Source organism: Malania oleifera, chromosome 3 (genome assembly GCF_029873635.1).
Source record: "Malania oleifera isolate guangnan ecotype guangnan chromosome 3, ASM2987363v1, whole genome shotgun sequence".
Classification (NCBI taxonomy): Eukaryota; Viridiplantae; Streptophyta; class Magnoliopsida; order Santalales; family Ximeniaceae; genus Malania; species Malania oleifera.
In genome coordinates, this window is record NC_080419.1 from 115,633,303 (window position 1) to 115,655,667 (window position 22,365).

General features: G+C 38.4%; 1 protein-coding gene across 1 annotated transcript in view; it reads right to left on the reverse strand.

The window, feature by feature from the left end:
* Nucleotides 1-22,365, reverse strand: part of LOC131150812 (myosin-15) — an 81,791-nt gene that overhangs the window by 45,953 nt on the left and 13,473 nt on the right. The window contains exons 7-11 of the mRNA XM_058101789.1: nt 15,316-15,465; nt 15,056-15,192; nt 517-663; nt 317-418; nt 25-82 (exon numbers count right to left, since the gene is read on the reverse strand). Of these exons, the coding sequence (XP_057957772.1) occupies nt 25-82; nt 317-418; nt 517-663; nt 15,056-15,192; nt 15,316-15,465 (594 nt within the window). The remainder of the gene's footprint in view (nt 1-24; nt 83-316; nt 419-516; nt 664-15,055; nt 15,193-15,315; nt 15,466-22,365) is intronic.

The following is a 22,365-nucleotide window of genomic DNA, read 5'->3' on the forward strand; positions in this document are numbered from 1 at the left end:
CCAAAGACTTGCACTTGGGCCCACCTCATTGAAATGTTGTTGTAGCTTTTCATTTGCAAAATTAATGCAGAATTGCTCAAAGCTGTACAAAGTAAACCACTGACTAATCAATGAAAGGGAAATAAATTAACAAGATGACCAAAAATTACAGTAGAAAACAAAATAGTAGACAGTTTAAATATCGTGCACGATTCATCCAGGACAAAAAAAAAAGCATTAGATAAAGTCAACATTCAACAGGCCAGCCATTAAGCAATGCAAACGAGTAATAAAACATGATAAAAAACCGTTAAAAAATATTCAGATGAAATCAAACCTATTATGCTTAAAGCATTCAAAGCCGTAGATGTCCAAGACCCCTATTTGTATCTGGGAATCAGGATCTTGTCCGACAGAGCTATTGACCTTTTCAACAAGCCTGAAACAAGCATTCAACGCAAAAGATTTAATGGCCAAAGAAATCTTCCAATCAAATAGAGTAAACAATTCCTTGTGACAAGTTAACTGTAGGTATACCAGTCAAAGAGGCGCGCATAGGAAGTCTTTGCTAAAGCATCCCGACTAGCAACAGCAGCATTGCAATCAAGAGCTTTAACAATACTTCCCTCACGAGTTTGAATAGAACGGGTACAAAGAGTTGCTAGCAGAAGGTTCACATCACACCTGGGTAAGAAGAAAGTCAATCATCCGCACTAATAATCCACTAATGTAACAGGCACACAAATATGTCTATATACTATGAGTCAATAACTAGAAGCATTTAATACTTCATCATAGAGTCTACCAATATTATTTAATTTACCCTGCATACAAATTGCAAAGTCAACAAACCAAAAAATAACCCTCAAAAAATTGCAAAGCCATGATCCCATCCCTGTAAGAAATCTTCAAATTCGAAAGGATGGAGCCTCAAATCCCAACAAATAGGACCAGCAAAAATCACCCTCAAGACACTGCAAAGCCACATCCACCCCAAGAAGAAACCTTGAAATTCGTAAGGACAGAGGCTTAAATCCCAAATAGTAGGACCAGCCAAAACAATCTTGTAAGATTCAGGGATGAAAGAAGGATTCCACTGAGTGGGGCCAATTTCAAAATAATAATAAATATTCAATTGCAATAACACAGAAATATTACATCTATACAAATATACATACAGCCCAATTGCATATATTACATATATACAAATATAAATACAGCCCAAGTGCATGTTGAGACGTAAACAAACAATAAATAACTCAATATGGTGAATAAGATAATTTTGAACAAACAAACATTAAATGCAGACAACAAAGATAGGAGCCACAACCTCCTAGCAGCCATGCTTTGACACCATATTAGATGACTGTTTGACCTAAAAGATTAAGGTGTAAAGTTTGGGCCAACAATATCAAGCCTTTACAAATTTATTACACCACTCAACACAAGAACAGATGCTGAAATCATAGGCGACAACTGGTCTGGAAATCCTTTAGCCTATTTAGATCTCGAAGTAGAATCTATCACTACTCCTTCACCGCACAATATATCCCATTAATTCAAAAAAACTATCCCCACAATTCCTTCAAACCTTAATCACAATGAATCTATGATGAATGCATTCACAGCTTACTTATCCTTACCAGCATTACCAACCCTCAGCACACACATTTTTGCACACTTGAACATATTGCTTCTGGATGCCTAACATCCTGTACCATACGCACAGCTGACTAAAAACATCTTGCAAAATTTTGAACTTGAGAAATATATCAGTAAAAACAAGATGCTACAATCATTTGATTTATTTGTAATTCTACATGCAATATCATCCCAATCTTACCAATGAAGGACATCCGATATGATAAAACACCAATTTCAGCTATCATTTAGTTTCTAATATAACTTCGGGAAAACTTCAGAATTATTCAACAGCATCTTCATTCTGCCTAGATGTTAAAGCGTCGGTGAACCCCCTCCCAACCCCCAAAACCGTAAAAATTAAAAGCATGTATATTGAAGCATCTTGTGAGACCTATTGGTGGAGCTAAGATCCACAAAAGAAGAAATAAGGAAAGAATCAGAAGGTCTAACCCACAAAAATTAATTTCTTTAGCAGCAAGTCCATCAGTTTATCAATCAATAAAGATTTCATCGTCAAACGTCTCCTAAAACACTTACCTGTTTCTCTCCCTTCTGCACGATAATCTTTTCTTTTTCTAATATCTAAAAAAAATATATACAATCACTGCATCATACGCTCTCCCAAAATCAACTAAAAACATCAGATGATCTCAGTTCTTATTAAACTTTCCAACAGGACTACGAAAGAAAATAACTTGTACATCTTCCTGTGTGCCCGTGTTTTAAAGATAATTTTTGTACATGTGTGAGATGGTTTTAATTTTAAGAAAAAAAATACATACGCAAAAGAAAAATTACGGGAAAAATAGCTCCTTTCAAAAATATCTGCCACTTTCAAAACAGTTCTTTTTTTTTTCAAAATAGTTCATTTCACTACCTTATTCTACAAAGAAAACATATTAACGGAGGAACAATACACTTGAAGCCAATTATTATGTATTTTTTCATTTACTTGCAATAAAAGATGAGACAGAGAAGGAAAGAGATAGCCATAAAAGAATATGATGGAGAATATTGTGACGATGTGAGTGACAGAGACAAACCTACCCCCCCCCCCCCCAAACTGAAATTTTGAAATTTCTACACAGCACTAATAAACATTGGCAGTTGTATTGGTTGTTCATCAATTCCAGTCCAAATATCCATAGAATAAATTAAATTATGGCCTCTAGTAGGTCTGATTAAAAGTTTTTCTTACTCGGGTAAGCATAAGAGTTGGATTTTCAAAACATTTGGCAATTGAGGATAGCAGCATTAATAGAGAGAGAGAGAGAGAGAGAGAGAGAGAGAGGCCTTAGCAACAGCCAAGTGCGGCCAAAGCCTGCTCACATTTCTTGGCTTTTCTAGTCTTATGACTTTCACTGCACTGAGTGTTTTTATTTTTTTCCTTCTCCATGGTAATGCAGCCCAGGTGCAACATGACATCAACAAAATGCAATAACATATCCACCAATCACCAGGTATGTCAATCCAAAATATTTAGAGAATCTCTCTCTCTCTCTCTAGGTGTGATTAAAAATTTCTCTGCAAGTAGTTGGATTTTCAAAAGATTTTGGGAATTCAGGTAGCAGCATTGATAAGCCATAGAAACAGCCAAGTGCGGTCCACAGCCACTCCTAGGCTTTTCAAATCATGACTTTCACTGCAATGAGCATTTCTATATTTTTCCTACTCTATGGTAATGTGGCACATGTGCATCATGACATCAACCACCAGGTGTATCTCTCTCCCTCCCTCTCCATGCAGGGCAAGGGGAGAAGGGAGTCCTTCAAACTAGTCCTTGATGGAGAGCAAATCGCCCTCCCTCCCGCCCTTCATATGAAATGAGAGCAGAAGGAACTTCAAACTAGTCCTCGATGGAGAGCAAAACAATCTTCTCAGAATTATGGGGCATCAAAGAGCCAAGAAAACATACATTTTCATGAAGTCATTTGATTCATTGCTGCATGGGAAGACTTCTGGACCTGCAGACTGCAGAGGAAGGGAACTTTGTCTCCCCTTTTCATATCATTGCACAAGGAACAAGGACAAACATTGCTGCTCCAACTCAAAGAGAATAGGCTTGGGCTTTTTCTTGCCCTCACAAAGGTTAACGGTGGACGAAAGGCTTTGAAGCTCTTTGTTGGGGCAAGATCTCCTCAGCGGCAGCAGATCTGGGGAAAAAACGATCCCCAAGTCAAAAAGGATATCAAGGGACTCAAGGAAGGGGAGGTGAGAAAGAGGCTCCTCCTGAGCTGCAGCAGAAGATCGGGCAGCAAACCCTTTCGCGATGCTGCCTCTCCATTGTATCGCTACATCTTTCAGTCAATTTTTCGTCCACACGGTGGCAGTGCCCCAAGACTGATCTAAAGTTTTGAAAAGAGCTCTCACACAACAAGAAGAGAAGGTGAAGAAGATCGCACAACCCTTCACAAATGTAGTCATGCAGATCAGTAAAAGGGGAAAAGAAAGAACATCCAAAATTTTTATTCATCTGGGCTAGGCTCAATAAACCCAAAACCCTTGAAGTGTCGTTATCTTGGAGGGTTGGGCATTGCTTTGGTCTTGAACAGAATCAGGGCCCCAGGGGAGCCACCGCTTGGGCTTTTTCATAAAGAGAAAAGGGAGATAAAAAATAGGTCTGAAGATGGGGCACAAGGGGAAACCAAGGGGAGTACAAGCCCAAAGAGTTTTGTGAGGAGGTTGATCAGTAGCCTATCCTGGAGTATTTGAATTCCCAGAAAAAGGAAGAATGGCTGGTTTAGTCCTAGCCACCTTTTAGAGCCAGAGCAGCTTGGAGGACAGTCCCCCTTGAAAGAAGAAACGATTGAAAAAATATTTTCTACATTGATTTGTTCTTATGTACAATCCAATATATAATACGATTACCTATTCTAAACAAGGAAACAAGTTCCTACTGAATAAAATCAAATCCCCTGTAATTACCCACTTTCCTAATTTGTATTTTATTTACAAAGATATTCGGGATTGGTATTTTAACACTCCCCCTCAAGTTGGATCATAAATATTAATCATCTCCAACTTGCTAATAAGATCATCAAAGCTCTGTTGTCCCAACCCTTTAGTGAGGATATCTGCAGTTTGTTCCTTGGTTGGTACATAAGTCATACATATAATTCCTTCTTCAATTTTTTCTTTGATGAAGTGTCTATCTACCTCCACATGTTTGGTCCCGTCATGTTGAACTGGATTAAGGGAGATGCTAATAGTTGCCTTATTGTCACTGTAGAGTTTGATAGGAAGGTTCACCGGTACCCATAATTCCTCCAATAGTGTTCATAACAACAATCCTTCACAAATCCCTTGAGCGACTGCCCTGAATTCAGCTTCAACACTACTACGAGCCACCACATTCTGTTTCTTGCTTCTCCAAGTTACGAGATTTCCCCAAACGAATGTACAATATCCTGTGGTCGACCTTCTATCTTCCACTGATCCTACCCAATCTGCATCTGTAAAGATCTCCACTTCCTTGCTTTCACATTTCTTAAAGAAGAGTCCTCTTCTCGGGGATCCCTTGAGATATCTAAGGATCTTGTATACAGCACATCTAAGTGAACTTCTTTTGGTGAATGCATGTGTTGACTTACTACACTGACTGCAAACGCAATATCTGGTCTAGTATGTGATAGGTAGATCAGCTTGCCAACCAATCTCTGATACCTCTCCTTTTCTACTGGTTTTCACAATCTTCAACCCTCTTTACTGTTTCTATCAGGGTTTCGCTGGGTTTGCACCCTAGCATGCCAGTTTCAACTAGGAGGTCAGTAACATACTTTCGCTGAGAAACACTAATTCCCTTTTTCATTCTTGCCGCTTCCATGCCCAAAAAATACCGCATATGTCCCAAGTCTTTAACTTCAAATTCAGTAGACAAAACCTTCTTCAATCTGTCCATTTCTACAACATCATCACCAGTAAGGATTATATCATCAACATACACTATTAGAATTGTTCTCTTACCTCCTTCAGACTGTTGGAAGAATAGTGTATGGTCTGACTGCCCTTGTCGATACCCTTGACTCTTTAGTACCTTTGCGAATCTGTCGAACCACGCTCTAGGAGATTGTTTGAGGCCATATAACAATTTCTTTAATTTACACACACTGTTTTCTTCACCAGTTCTACTGAATCCTGGTGGTATAGTCATGTAAACTTCCTCTTCTAATTCTCCATTTAAGAAAGCATTTTTAATATCAAGTTGTTGTAGTGGCCAATCTAAATTGGCTGCCAGGTACAAGAGAACCCAAACTGTATTTAAGTTTGCCACTAGTGCAAATGTCTCAGTATAGTCAATGTAGTAGGTCTGTGTAAAGCCTTTTGCAACAAGTCTGGCTTTATATCTTTCAACTGTTCCATCAGATTTACATTTCACAGTGAAGACCCATTTGCAACCCACTGGCTTTTTCCCTTTCGGTAGATCTGTCAACTTCCAAGTTCCATTTTTCTCTAGGGCTCGCATTTCTTCCATGATTGCCTCTCTTCATTCTGGTATTTCTAGAGCTTCCTGAATGTTTTTTGGTATTTTCATCCTGTCAAGATTAGAGACAAATGCACGATATCCTGTAGACAAGCTTTTATACGACATGTATTTCGACCAAGGGTATTGAGTACATGACCTGGTTTGTTTTTTGATTGCAATAGGTAAATTGATATCATCAGGTGCAGAATTATCAAAGGAAGACTCAATTACCAGATCAGGATAAGGCAGGGGCTCATGATTATTCGGAGCCATCACTGGTTCGAACGCTCTGGGTGCCTCAGGTATGAGATTCTCCCTTTCCTTTGTTTTCGGCTTTCTTGAGTAAACCAGAATGTCTGCGTTGTTTTACTCTCCTGCATCTCCCCCTGAGGATAAGTGTTCGGTTGTGTTTGGCAAATCAGGAAGTAATGCAATGGAAGACTCAATAGATGGGTCAGGGAATGGAGTAACTGGAGTAACCGCAGATTCAGTAGCAAAAGGATCAAAGAACCGATCTTCACTCCATTTCTCCCCCTGAAGAGAGGGCTTTAGGAAATAAGGAGTGGTTTCAAAGAAAGTGACATCAAGACTAACGAACAGTCGTTTTGAGACCGTATTATAGCATTTGTAGCCTCTTTGGGTAGGTGAATAATCAAGGAAGACACATTTAATGGCACGAGGATCCAATTTATCGCGATGGTGTGCATGGATATGAACAAAAGCAGTACAACCAAAAATTTTCAATGGGAGACTGGAAGGGAGTCGAGAGGTTGGAAAGTGTTCCTGAAATTTCTGAAGAGGGGTGACAAATGAGAGTGCTCGACTTGGCATTCAATTAATGAGATGTGTGGCTGTTAAGATGGCATCGCCCCAAAAATAATGTTTCATGTGGGTAGTAAACATTAATGCCCGGGCTACTTCAAGTATATGTCTATTTTTTCGTTCAACAGCCCCATTTTGTTGAGAGGTATCCACACAAGAACTTTGATGAACAATCCCATTATCTTGAAGATAAGTTCCCAGGATGGTATTAAAATATTTCGTACCATTATCAGTACGTAGGATCTGAATATGAGTCTGGAACTGTGTATGAATCATGGTATGAAAATTGATGAAAATGGAGCGGACTTTAGTTTTGTCTTTCAGTAAGTACACCCAACAAAGACGGGTATGGTCATTGATAAAGGTCACAAACCATTTTGTATTGGTGCAATTTAGGGAACGTGAGGGACCCTATACATCACTGTGAAACATAGCAAATGGGCGAGATGGTTTGTATATGGACGATGGAAAAGAGGTGCGACGATGTTTAGCAAGCTCACATACTTCACATTGGAACTCAGAAGCCATTTTATTTGAACAAAGAGACGGAAACAAAAGTTTTAAATATTGAAAATTGAGATGACTCATCCATGAATGCCATAACAAAAGTTCACTATTTCTAGAAGTAGATGCAGAATCACAAATTGCAGTATTACATAGTTCACTCAAACTTGCCTCCCCAAAGTAGTAGTCCCTCATACGCTTTAGCAGTGTCAATCGTCTTCCCCGATGATAGGTCTTGAAAAACACAATGAGAGGAAACAAATTTAGCGGAACAATTCGAGTCTTTTGTTAACTGACTGATAGATAACAGATTGCACGATAACTTGGGGACATGCAAGACCGATTGTAATGTTAAGGAATCAGATATGCAAATACTTCCTTTTCCAGCAACTGGTGAGAGAGAGCCATCTGCAATTTTTACCCTCAAATTCCCGGCATATGGTGAGTAGGATGAAAAATATTGATACAACCTAGTCATATGATCGGATGCACCCGAATCAATTATCCAAGGACATTTGTAACAAGATGTGGTTTTTAAAGCTGACAGATGATTACCTCGGTGAGCCAGGGAACCAAAGGAAGACTGACCCGATGTTTGCATTAATGAAATCATCTTATATAACTGATCCAACTGTTCAGGACTGAATGCACTGCTGGACAGGGTATTGTTGTTCTCTCCTTTCAGTTGATCCGTCAATGCTAGCCTAGTACCCACGATTTTTTTGGTATTGTCTCGGTTTCCAATCTGCCGGTTTTCCATGAATCTCCCAGCAGGTATTTTTTGAATGACCTGTGTTTTGGCAATGTTCGCACCATATTTTTCCTCTTTGCGGTCGTTGACTAGGTCCCCCTGGGCCTTTTAATACAAGAGCTGAGGCATCCGGCCCGGCGTGTAGCCCATCTAATTTTTGGGCGGATACAGGTACAGGAGGGTCCAGCCCAGCGGATTCATTTTGAGGCCGCAGCATCACCCGCCTCCTATTCTCTTCCCTCCTGACCTCCGCGAAGACTTATCGGGTTGAAGGGAGAGGTCGCCGGCCAAGGATCCGTCCCCTCACATCGTCGAGCTCTCGATTCAAGCCGGCAAGAAACTCGAAGACAATCTCATTTTCGAGCCTCCTTCGGTATCGGGTGCTGTCGCCAAAGCACTCCCACTCCTCGTCGATGCTCAGATCGAGCTCCTGCCAGAGATGAGTCGTCTCCATGAAATACTCGGTAACACCTCCCTCACCTTGCCTCATCTGCCACAATCAGGTCTTGATGTCGAAGATTTGTGAGTAGCTTTTGACATCGGAGTACGTCTCACGTACGGCTTCCCAAACTTCCTTCACCGTCGGCAAGAACAAGTAAATTTTTCCGATCGATCGTTGCATTGAGTTGACGAGCCAAACCGTGACCATGGAGTTTTCGGACCTCCATCTTTGCAAGGCTACAGCGTCAGAAGGGTCTGATTTCCTCCACTCACCAGTAAGATAACCAAGCTTCCCTTTTCCCTCAATCACCAGTTTCATGGACTGAGCCCATTCACGGAAATTTTTTCTGTTTCGTTTTTCCAATGAGAGTGGGAAGACTGTGTTATCCAGTCCACTCGTACCCCCACCGGACGTAACCTCTGAGTCACCAGTGATGTTTGCAGAGGAGGTAGAGCCTCCGCTGTTAGCCATCGTTTAGCTGGGTTTAAGAAACCCTAGCTCTGATACCATGAAAGAAGAAACGACTGGAAAAAATATTTTCTACATTGATTTGTTCTTACGTACAATCCAATATATAATATGATTACCTATTCTAAACAAGGAAACAATTTCCTATTGAATAATATCAAATCCCCCGTAATTACCCACTTTCCTAATTTGTATTTTCTTTACAAAGATATTCGGGATTGGTATTTTAACACCCCTCCCTTGTTTTTGAGCTGCTCAAATGGGTGGAATCTGGAAGTGAGGGCTGATGAGTTCAAAGAAAGGTTTCAGATTGGATGCTTTGAAAAATGAGGATGGTTAGAAAAACCACTAGAAATTCTTGTAAGGGTATTGAAGAAAGGGTACGAGTCTTATTGAAGATATTGAAAGAAACAGAAGAGAAAGAAAACTCATCATTAAATAGCTGCTGAGCAGTAGCAAGAATAAGGATTTATGTAGGGAGGTTAACAGATCGGAGTTCTCAGTCATTTATGACAAAGATGAAGGTGCTCAGATTTTGGGAATCTCAGTGTGCACATGTTGAGGAAACTGATTCCATGGTGTGTTCTGGCCTTGATGACCGTTCAACTCCAATAAAATCATTTCTTAAGGATTGGGGATTTGTTACAGGAAACAGGGACACAACACATGACTTGAAGCATGATTGACAGCCTATGGGTTCATAAAAATTGCAGAAGGGTTTCCCTTGAAGCTACTGGCAATGCTGGAGGGATTCTTAGTTTATGGAAAGCAAGGTGGTGGAATCAATGTGTTGTCTGTTTAAGAACCTGGGAAAAAAATTTAAGTGGACATTCACCAGTGTTTTTGGTCCAGGTAAAGAACCTTCTAGGCAGTTCTATGGAATGAGCTCCTCCAAATTAAAGGCAATTGGAATGTCCCCTGGGTCCTCAGGAGTGATTTCAGTATGGTTTTACAACCTCACGAAAGTGGTGGCAGCACCTCAGAGACTGCAAGCATGACAGAGTTTCTCAATTTCATTAATAAGAATGCACTCATTGATCTTCCCCTCATTGGAAGCTACTTCACTTGGTCCAACTCAAAGGAGACTCCATCCTTTTTGAGGACCAATAGGTTCTTAATCTCCACAGACTGGGAAGAACATTTCCCTAAGGTCTCTCAAAGTCTTCCCTAATGACTATCTCGGATCATTTCCCCATCCTGCTGGATACAGGAGGTAATAGGTGGGGACCAAGTCTTTTCCAATTTGAGAACATGTGGCTTAAGCATGATGCCTTTGGCAATCTGGTGCAGCGATGGTGGACTGCTCTCCATTCTGGAGGGAAAGCTAGTTCTGTAGTAGACTCCAGGCTAAAGGGGCTGAAGGAAAAATTGAAATGGTGGAACAGGAGTACCTTCGGAAGTATTCAATAGAAGAAAACTGTTTTACTTAATAGCTTCAAGGAGCTGGATGAGGAGGAACTAGACCAAGGCCTCTATGCTGAGAGAAACAAGGAGATTCTCAATTAGAAAAGAGCTTACTGATGTCCTTAACTTGGAAGAAATTCCTGGAGGAAGAAATCCAAAGCTTCTTGGCTTAATGAGGAGGATTCAAACGCGAAGTTCTTCCATCAAACATCAAATGCTCACTGCAGATTCAACGCTTTGTCTATAATTGCAATTGGCAGCAAGTCCTTCATTGAAGCACAGGATATTAAAGGGCATCAGTAGTTTGCTACGAGGGTGTTTATACTGAGCCAGGGCCTTAAATACCAGCAGTAAATGGCAACACCTTCAACATCCTGAACCATTCCACTGCGTAGTGGCTTGAAAGACCCTTTGATGAGGAGAGAGTCTTTCGAGCCATCAAGAAAGTAATGGAATTAAAGCCCCAGCCCCTAATGGTTTTACTTTGGCTTCTTTCCAGCTAACTGGGATCTCCTCAAGCAAGATATTATCAGCATTTTTTATGATTTTCGCAGCACAAGCAGATTTGTGAGCAGCCTGGACTCCACTTTATCACACCTTGTTCCCCAAGAAAATTGAGGCTTGCAACATAAAAGGACTTTTGCCCTATCCTGGGTAGTATATATAATATCCTATACAAAGTCTTTGCTAAGGCTTAAATAGCAATTCCAGATGTCATTGGCCAACACCCACATTCTTTCATAGCAGGAAAGCAGATCATGGATGCAGTCCTTATAGCTAATGAAGTTTTGGATGCCTTTAGAACGGAAAGGAAACAAAGAATGGGCTGGTTGGCAAACTTGACATGGAAAAGGCCTTTGATCACATGAATTGGGATTTTCTTCTGGCATGACATTTGGTACATCCAATCTCCCCTCAGCATCAAATTCCCTTACATCTTCAAGGATGCCGTCATCAGCAATCATCTCCAAATTTCTGACCAAGGGAATTTTTGGAAAATTCCCTTGATTGGGAATCATTTAGACCGAGAAATGATGCAACTTATTAACTTATTTGATCGCTTATATCTTATATAAAAACCACTGTGGTAACACCACAAACAATTCCTAGTGGACCCAGGCCAATAACAGCATGTTCATGGTCTTATCCTTCTATAGGAAACTCACTCCCCTAAGAGAAGCTTTTGTCAACTTTCCTTGGAGGCTCATATGGGAAAAAGCAAGCCCCACTAAAGTCGCTTCCTTTGCAAGGAAGGCAAGTCTTGGGAAAATTCTAACCATGGACAACCTTCCAAAAAGTGGCATGCCCCTTGTGAGAAGGTGCTTCTTGTGTTTAGATTGTGTGGAGCATCCTCTTGCACTGTTCCTGGACCAGAGCCATACGAGATTTGATCATTTTCTCGCAGTGGCCTATTTCAAGAACAGTGGAAAGACAGTAATGGGCTTGGAAAGGAATCTGTGCTAGTAAGGAGAGTTAGAAACTTGTCCCTACTTCCCATTGCCATTTCTTTGGTTGGTGTGGAGGTAAAGACATAAGAGAGCTTTTGAAGGATCGACCATGCCCCTAATGTTTTTAAAGACCAATGGATTGCAACTGCCACTAGATGGAACGGTGGTTTGTCCTTAGTTGACTAAATCGCAATTCTTGATTTTTTTGACACCTCGCAAAGCAGGTAGTGCTTGCTGTTTGTACACAGGTTGCCCCTGATCCCCTTGAAGCCCTTCAGAGGGCATTTGTTTCACAACATCTTTCAAGATTCCACAAATGAGATGCTCATGGCATCTCATTCCCACATTTGTTTAGCATGGAAATTAGACATGGCAGGCATATTCACATTCCTAGGAATGTAAGGATGCCCATGTTTTCCCACATCCCCCCATGGGTAAGTTTCATGGGAATTCTATTCCCAATACTTCTGGACCAAATTGCCCTCACTATTTTGGAATTAGAACAAAAATACCCCTATATACATAATCACGCTCTAATATTAGATTTAAAATCATAAATAATTACAAATAAACTGAAATTAAAAATTTTGAATTAGCATGAATATTAGTCATTTTAATTATAAAATACATATAAAATGTTAATTAAAGATATTAACTATAAAGTTCTAATTAAAATTAAATTAATTATTAATTAAGAAATAATTAAAACTTTAACTATAAAATATTAAAATGGCAATTGAAAATATTAATTAACAAAAAATTTTGCTAACTTATTGCTAAAAATATTAAAAATGTCAATAAAATATTAATCAGGAAATTTTAATTAATTTTTTAATTAGAAAATATTTAAAAATCTATTAAGAGTGACAATATTTATGTTAATTAATATTTTGATTGACATTTGTAATTTATTAAATGACATTAATATTATTATTGTTTATAAAATTTTAATATAATATTTAGACATTATGTTAACCTCAATTATTTTGTTAATCGATTATTAAGTGTTAAATGTTTTAAATTTATAGTTATTGAAAATTTTATGACATAGATATAATTAAGTTCAAATTTTCAATAGGTTTTTGTGTTGAAAAATACAATTTTTCTTCATATACTCGTTACACACATGTCAAGGGTATAATGATCATCTTCTTAAAATACCTACTAGGAAATCATGTTAAACCAAACATTGACATGGGAATCTGGTGTACAATCCAGGGAATCTTACAATGCGAACCAAACAAAAATATTCCCATGAGGCAGGCATCCTATTCCTAGTAATGATATTTCCACATGTGTCATTCCATGGGAATATTTCTAATGCCATGAACCAAACAAACCCTTAATGAAACTCATTTTTGCTGACCCCCAAAAAACAAAACATTGCGTATGCATCTATGCCTCTCCCCTAGTCTCATATAAGTGCACATGTCAATCTTGGAATGTATAAATATGAATCTATCTCATAAAACCATACAAACCATCATAACACATCCCTAATGGTTGAACTCACACATGTGCTTTGATATGTTTTTTATTTTTTACATGTAATAAATTTATTTTATATTTTTGTATCTAGTTTTAATTTAATTATTATTTTTTCTGTCTCCAACACCTGATCAAGTAGTTATGAATTCATTACAAATACGTAATATTATTTTATATTTGATAATTACATATATAAGTATTTTAAATATAAAAATGGGCAAAAAAGTAGGAGAATTCCCACCCAACCCATCCACCTTCATCCTTTATGTGTGTGTTGCACATTGAACAGATGCACATGCAGCTTATTTAAGAGAGTCACGGGAATTCCCACACAACCACCCGCGCCTCCATGCTTTGTGTGTGTTGTAACATCGGACACACATGATGCATATGTAGTTTATTTAAAATTTTAATTCAACTTATATGCATATGTAATTTGTTCAAGAGAAATAGGAGAAATCCCACCCACGCACCCAACCCCCATCCTTTGTGTGTGTTATACATTGGATACAAGTGATGCATATGTAGTTTATTCAAAATTTTGATTCAGTTTATAAGCATATGTAGTTTATTTTTTAAAATTTTAATTCAATTTATAAGCATATGTAATTTTTTTAAGAGAATTACGTGAATTCCTACCCACCCACTCCACTACCTCCTCTCTCTCCCTCTTCGTGTGAATATAATATGCCCCCCCCCCCCCCCCCAATCCTTAAATTTTAATTCAATTGATATGCATTTGGGAATCAGGTCCATCCTTCTGTCCCTCTTTGTGTACATAATATGGGAATACATATATAAGATTATATTCTTCTTCCTTTTTTGCCAATCGAGAGGTCCATTTAGCCCCCATCCCAATCCCCTCGGCCTGTCCTGCCTGTTCCAACAATAGAAACTAGAAACCTCTAATGTAGAAATCCCATGCTCTAACCATTGGAATGTCTTCCTGAGAACATCCTATGTGGATGTAAGTTGACATTCTAAGTGTACGTTTCTGGCCCCTACTAAAATAAAATTTTTATTGAAATTTTCTCCTCAAAATATGAAATCTTATTCTCTTAAGATTCAAAATGTTGTCCATTGAATTGAAGACAAAGCTCTACTAAATCAAAATTTTAAAAAAAAATTAAAAATTAAAAAAATGAGGGCAATAGACCCTATCAAGACCATACGCCAAGATTGATAGGCAAGTCAATGCACTCATGCACTGGTAGAAAGACAAGCAGATTACTTATCAAGGCAACTGAATTATGATTCCAAATGTTATGTTTCACACTAGCAAACATCATGCCATGACACAGCAAATCAACTACAACATTCAGCATTGTTAATTGAACAAGCTCTTCACAAAAATCTACTGAAGCAGAACAGTCTATTGATTTACTTAGAATGACAGTGACGTACTAATGCATCCTAAGTACTGGATATCTCCCAGAGATCCTATCACCCCAAATCATGGTTCAAAAGTTCCTCAATGAGTTATAAAAGAAAGCTCACAAACACTGCAAGGAAATTCAACAGTTTTGAAAATTGAAAGATATGGCACTGGAAAATCTTTAAATTAGACCAGACATGCAGTTTAAAATGAGATAAGTTCCGATCAAAAACAAGATAAATTCCTACTATCTCAGAACTTCACCTACATAAAAAGATTAGCAGCCATCTGAAGATGAAAGCTAGATTTCTGGTCCTTGATAACTGATGAGTCATGCTCTTTGCCAGGAGAAAATCCAACATTCCCTAGATGTAGAATAGCAGCCAAGGTGCGAAATATTGCTTCCTGATTAAAGGTTCCAAAGAAAACATAAAAAAAAAAGCAAAAATGACATCCTAGAGAAAACAATCAAAAAGAGAAAAGAAACTTGCAGTTATAAGAACCATGGCCATAAAAAAGTAGGAAGACCTGATCATCGTGACTTATACCAACAATATCCATTGCCCTCCTAGTCTTCACGTATTCCTCCGCACTACTCACTCCATCTAATTCATAGGTCTTGCTTTGATTTAAGTAGTGGAAGTGGCTTGGATGGCCTAGCTTGTACTTCTCTGCATCCTAAACAAGTCTTAAGAGTCACTCAATATATAGAAAGAACAATACATAACGAAAAAAATAAAGCATAAATAAAAAGCAGCCTAATGAAGGAGGCTCCTGCCAATGCACAATCTGGATAGCATAGTCAATAAAAAAACTTCTAGAAACAACACGACTGCCCTAGCTTCTATCTATAACTACCTACCTCAGACACCAGATAAATTTCCACCTCAGCTGCAAAGCAATTTTGTAACTTCATCAATAAAGAAATTTCCAGATATCCCACTCAAAGGCAACCCATCAGACATCTAAAAAGAAATAATGGCAACAAATTCAACCAGAGAAACTTAAAAAATGATGGGAAAACTCAACCAGCCAACCATAGAGCATCACATGGACTGCCAATCCATGAGGACCCCACCCTATCTGCGTTGCACACACAAGATGAGAGCCTCTGCATACTTCATTTGCTCCTTTTTAACAAATGATGCAAAACAACCTAATCACACTCTACAAACCCACACCTTGTCCCAGATAGCTTTAAACATCTTTTTCTTTATTCATATTTTGCTAGCTATTCACCTAATAAAATAAATTCAACACAACAGACGAGGGAACCCAGAAAGAAGACTCTAGCAAACAGCCTAAAACCATTAGTGAGCAAACACTCCATCAAATCTAGAGCAGCTATCATCCAACTATGCACATCGCATGGACATTGGAGATTGAATCATGGTTTTAAATAACAGAAATAGCAGTCACAGTGTAATGTCTTCTTTTGTACTCTTTTAATCTTTAATGGAATTTTGATTATCTAAAAACTAAAATATGAAATTTTCATGTGCTAAACAAGAACAAAAACGCACACAATAGAACATGTTAGTCTCAAAACTAAGTATAAGAAAACAGGAAAAAAAATTTAAAATTAAAATAACTTAGAATATGAACAAATCTAATTTAATGAGGGAAAGTAAGGTTTATTTGAATGGTAGTCATTAAGAAAAATGCATACTAAACGTCAAGGAAAATAAATCAAAGTATGAATTTGCTTTTCATTTAAGAAATCACTAACTAAATAAATCAACTTAAAATTGAGTTCCTAAGCTTCAATAAAGGGTAAAGAAAGGGGAAATTACAAAAGGACTGAAAAACCTATTTTAACCATTCACAACCAGCTTGGCACTATAACGGCCTGTAACAGTATGGTAGTAAATCAGAGTACCTCCGTGATGTTCCCCCGTAATAGTCTCAGAAGCCATCGATACCATTGCAGAATGTCCATAAAGTATAATGTCTGTAACAGCCATTATGCAATGATTTTTAAAACTATGGATTGACCAACACACACTTTGGCATAGAGAGCCAATTATGTATGCTGCATCACAGATACTATAACCTGATCCTCACTCCAATGGCTTCATACATCATACTTTGGCCTGCACCTTAAAATTTGTAAACACGAACCAACACCAAATTACATGGATGTGCATGCACGTGGACACACACATAGAGGAAGCAAGATAGAGTGGAACTAGACTTTTTAAATTCAAGATTGTAGCCACAGCCACGCACTAATAAAATGATGCTAGCAAGAAAGGAAGACAATATGAGAGGCAAAACAAAATTTAAACAAGGGATTGTGCGTGTGCGTGCACTGTGCACAAAGCAGATAGCAGCTATGCATCATTCATGCGAAAAAAACACAAAGCAAACAAATCTTGCTCACATAAATAAAGAGATTAGCCCATTTTAATCACATGGTGTTTTGTGCTTGGTTGATTGCATGAATAGTGGGACCGGAAGGCCTTATTGTCTTGATCATGTTTCTGGTTTGTTAGGCTTTTAATTTAATATAAGAGGATGTTTTACCCTTTTGTGATTACACTCCTATTTCTTCTAAAATTAATAGCACACTGCTGTGGCAACATGTAACAATTAATTGTAGCATCAATTACCAATACAACCATTCAAACAGCAAAAAATAACATCATGATCAGCAGCCACATGGAATAGCAAGATGCTTCCGCAATCATGAAAGCAACTAGGCGATCAACAAACTAGACATGTTAAATGGGTGAGTATGAATCAAAATGGGTTGGGTCATCAATGACTGTAAATAATTTGACTCATTTATGACCCTGCCCATTTAAACATTGCTCAACCCATTTATCCATTTAATTTCTGTTGAATAATTGGGTAAAATGGAAGACCTCGTCACAATGATAGGTCTCTCTCCTTCTATTTAGGTCAAAGTGCACATATCAATGACCATAATACCCTCACTAACTCTCATTTATAAACATAATGCTAACACACTATAATGCTAAATGACTAAGACACTTTCCCTCAAATTGGAGGATATAAATCACATGCTCCTAGTCCTAGCTTGTTACAAATGAATTTACAAGCACCCCCCCCCCCCCAGGGGGCAATGCTTTAGTAAATAAATCAATAAGTTGCAAATCAAACTTCAAATGAGTGGTAGTAATGAGCTTCCGCACAAGTTTCTCCTAAACAAAGTGGCAATCAACTTCAATGTTTGCCCGCTTATGGAAGACCATATTGGAGTCAATATGAATGGCAGCTTGACTATCACACATCAACTCTATAGACAGAGAATGCAAAAAACATAGTTCTTCCAACATGTTCTTCAGCCAAACAAGTTCACACGCAGTGTAAGCCATAGCCCTATACTTTGAATCAACACTTGACCTAGCCACCATAGTTTGTTTCTTACTCCTTCAAGAAAATAAATTTCCGCCAACAAAGATACAGTACCCAATTGTGGATCTTTTTCTCAAAGGTGACCAAGCCCAATCTACATCAATATATCCCTAAATATGAGTGTGACTTCAATCCTAATATAAGAGACCTCTCCTAGGTTCACCTTTTAGATATCTTAAGATGCAAATTAGTACATCCTGGCTACTTGTTCTCAAAGAATCAAGAAATTGATTCACAACACTTGTTGCGAAAGATACATCCATCCAGTCAAATGATCGTGGCGTAATTCAACTTTCCAACAAGTCTCCAGTACCCTCCAAGGTTGGGCAACAAATCACCCATATCCGTCACTAGCTTACTATTAGGATCCATAGGGATGTATCAACAAGTTTAATCCCAAATTCCCAATACTTCAATCTCATCTAAATGATCAAGAACATACTTCCTTTGTGACAAGATGGTTCCCACGAGATCTCGATACTTCTACACCCAAGAAGCACTTCAATAGTCCCTTTTGGTGCACAACAGCCTTCACCATTCTTTGGACATTTTGGATTACAGGTATGCTAGGATTTTTGAAGGTAGCTCAACATGCTCAACACTTTTATAGGATAGAGTGATTTTCCCTACTTTCTTTTGGGTGCACTGTTCTTGGTCTTTTAGGGGGATTATTGCAATCCAAGAGCAAGTTCAAGTGTTAGTACTAGTAGCATAGCAAAAATGTGGTGCCTCATCACTAACGACAAAAATATCCCCACTTGCACAACCTAATTGCTCAAATAACATATTCTCATCTAACACTCTCCCCCCCCCCCCTTTTTTTTTCAAGCAGGAGGTGCATAAATATCACACAACCCTAGCTTATTACAACCATTGGACAAGACAGACTTAAATAAAGGCTTTGTGAAAACATCGCTTAACGAATCCACAGATTTCACAAAAGTATTCCTCACAACCTTCTTCAACATAGCATCCCCCACAAAATGATTGTCAACTTCAATGCGCTTTGTCCTCTCATGAAGTAGGATTGCTAGTGATATAAATAGCAGTTTGATTATCACAGAACATATCTATTGGCTTTGTTACCATAAACCTCATATGTGAAAGAAGAGACTTCAACCACGTAAGCTCACTCACAGTATGAGCCATAGCTTGATATTCCACTTTAGCACTAGGCCATGCTAAAGTAGTTTGTTTCTTGCTATGCCAAGTAACAAGTTTACCTCCCACAAATGTATAATATAATAATAGACCTTCTGTCATCAACTGAACCAGCACAATCTGCATGAAAATATCCATAATCTCACTATTTTTCTTACATTTATAAATCAAACCTTTGCGAAGAGAGCCTTAGCGATCTTGCAAAATCCTAAAAATAGCATCACAAAGTGGTTGTTTAGAATTTTCAATAAACTAACTCCCCAACCCCATTGCAAAAGATATATCAAGTCTAATAACATTCAAGTAGATCAACTTGCCAACCAACCGCCTATATAAACACTTGTCTTCAAAGCCCAGGCCAACATCCCTAGACGGCTTCATGTTAGGATCCACAGGAGTATTAGCTCCTAACAAACCAGTCTGATTTTGTAAGTCAAAGGTATATTTTCACTAAGATAGGCAACCCTTCACAACACCGCACAATCTTAATACCAATGAAGTCTGGATGAAGCCAAATGTAGAGGCGGCCACACTAAATTTGTCAAACCAGATTCAAGAAGACTACTTAAGATCACAAATGGCCTCATGCAACCTACATAACTAACCATCCTCCCTCCTGAGCAACATCTCAAGTAAATTGCTCCATGTATACCTCTTCCTACAAATCTCCAACAAATATTCATTCTTCACATCCAATTGGTATAAATGCCAATCAAAATTAACTGCAAACGAGATCAACACACAAATAAAATTTATCGGCGCAACCAAAAAGGTCTCAAAATTAACAATACCATAAGTTTGGGTGTACGCAAGAAACCAATTGAGCTTTAAATCATTTAGTAAAGCCATCAAGGAGGTATTTAATAGGGTAGATCCAACGACACCTACCCAACTACTTACCGAGAGGAAGATCTACCTAGTCCCAGTCGCTCAAGTGGTCAAGGCATCCATTTATGCACCAATTGCATGCTTCGAAGTTCCACTAAGGGTTAGCAAGCGCTTCAATATACGAGGAAGGGAAACAAAGTAAATAGACAAGGCAAAATAATATAAAGGACTAGAAAGGTAAATAACTGAAACATAATCAATAATAGGATAAGAAATTATTTTAGCTCTCTCTCTCACGAATCTCCCTAGGGTTTAGAATGTCATTGGCGATGTTCCGATGCAGCCTCGGAAGTGTACCAACACTGATGCTAGTCCGAAATGGTTTTCTTGGGCAAAAAAATCTTCTTGTCTGTCATATCAATATCCTCCTCTGTCATGGTACTAGTAGATTTCAATGGTAGGGGTTTGTTCAATTGGAATCAAAGGAAAATCCTTCGATCTTTGATCAAGGAAAGGATAAAGTGGTCAAGATGGTTGCTTTTTCATTCTTGAGAAGAATCCGTTACGCAATCAATGGGTAAGACTTTCATCGGTTGCTGCAACTTACTCCGAATAAGGATTCAAGTCTCTTGATGGAAGGTCAAGGAAGGGTGGTGTTCAAAGATCTCAAGTAGGTTTCCCTAAATATTGGATGGTGATGCATGATGAAAGCACATAAGTTCTTGGAATGGGGCATGGTTGGAGAAGCAAGAGATACTCTATATTTGTTCATGAAGGGTCCAAAGGCAACAGGTGGTTTCAATTTAAGGAAGAATTTAGTGCTCTAGTAAGCTCTCTTCATCTTGTCACTAATGGTGCAAGGAGTAATAAGATTCTAAGAATCATTCATGGAGTCAGGTAGTTTCAGGGAACAAAGTTAATGTTGGTGCCTTTACAACTTATAAGGGTAAACCAAAGGTGGTGTTTGTTGTGGGGGAAGATGCATGAGGGCCTAAGTTCAAAGGCGGCTAAGGGGCTGAGCATTCCAGCAAAGATTTCAACTAAGGGGATGAGCCCAAAAGCGGCTAGGCTTCTTGCATGGACAAAGAAGTGATGAAGAATAAAAAAGGGGAGAAGGAGGATAAAAAGCCTGGGTTGGGTAGATTAGTTATTGTATTGGACCTAGGCAAGTTAATGGAAAAAGGTGAATCCTCATTTTGTGTTCAAGGCCCAAGTTTGGACACCCATCCTAAGGGAAAGGGTGATTGGGCCAATCATAATTGGCAAGTCCAACACTCAGACCCAATATGCAAGTGGAGAAAATAGGGAAGAAGGATTTTCACCCATCTGCAAACGAAGGTAAAAATCTTTCTCTAGCTCCCCAAGATTCATATGGAATGGATCATATCATGGAGCAATTACAGGATGCCAGTAGCTCGGTTTCAAAAAAGTCTACGATAAGGAAGAAATAATTAAAAGTGTCAAAGTGGTTGAAGATAAAGGTTTTGCTGAGGAGCAAGAGGATGTTGTAGCAAAGGTTTACAAAGGTGATGGTCTTCTTAGAAGGAAATCTAATGTCTCAGACCTTAAGGCCTTCTAAGGGTCCCAAGGTTTATACTTGTAGGAAGAATGCATTGATGGGTGCAAATGAAAAAATTGTTTGAAAGAAAAGAGAAGGCGCTTTGGTGAATTTAAAGAGAAATTTAAAAGGAGAGTTAAGTATTATGGGAGACATATATGCTAAGACGACAAGAAATTTTTGTGATGGGGCGGGTTAGCAAAGGAAAGAAGGTAACAAAATGGGAGAATTTATCAAATAATGAAAATGACAGTCTTAGTCAGTTTGATGGTGGTGAGGATTTACTATTGCATGTACTTAGGGAAGAATATGGATATGTTTCTTATTCGAATGGCATTCTGGGGGACTTATCATATGTACATCCATCCCCTTTGGAAGGTTTGGAGGGGGTTCCTATATCTGATAACGATAATTTGGTTAATGATCTGCAACACAAGGACAAAATTTTACCAACACCTATGGAGGAGATCTTATGGATAAATTGGATTTAAAGTTTTGTGATGCTGGAGGACATGAAGTGCATTTTGATGGGTGTAAAAACAGAGCAAAAATGTGTCAAAGTGAGTTAGCTAATTTGAAGTGTTCAGTGAATTATGAAGGAAAAGGATTGAAGAGGGGGTTCTTGGTTAATTGTTTCTCTTGCTATTTTT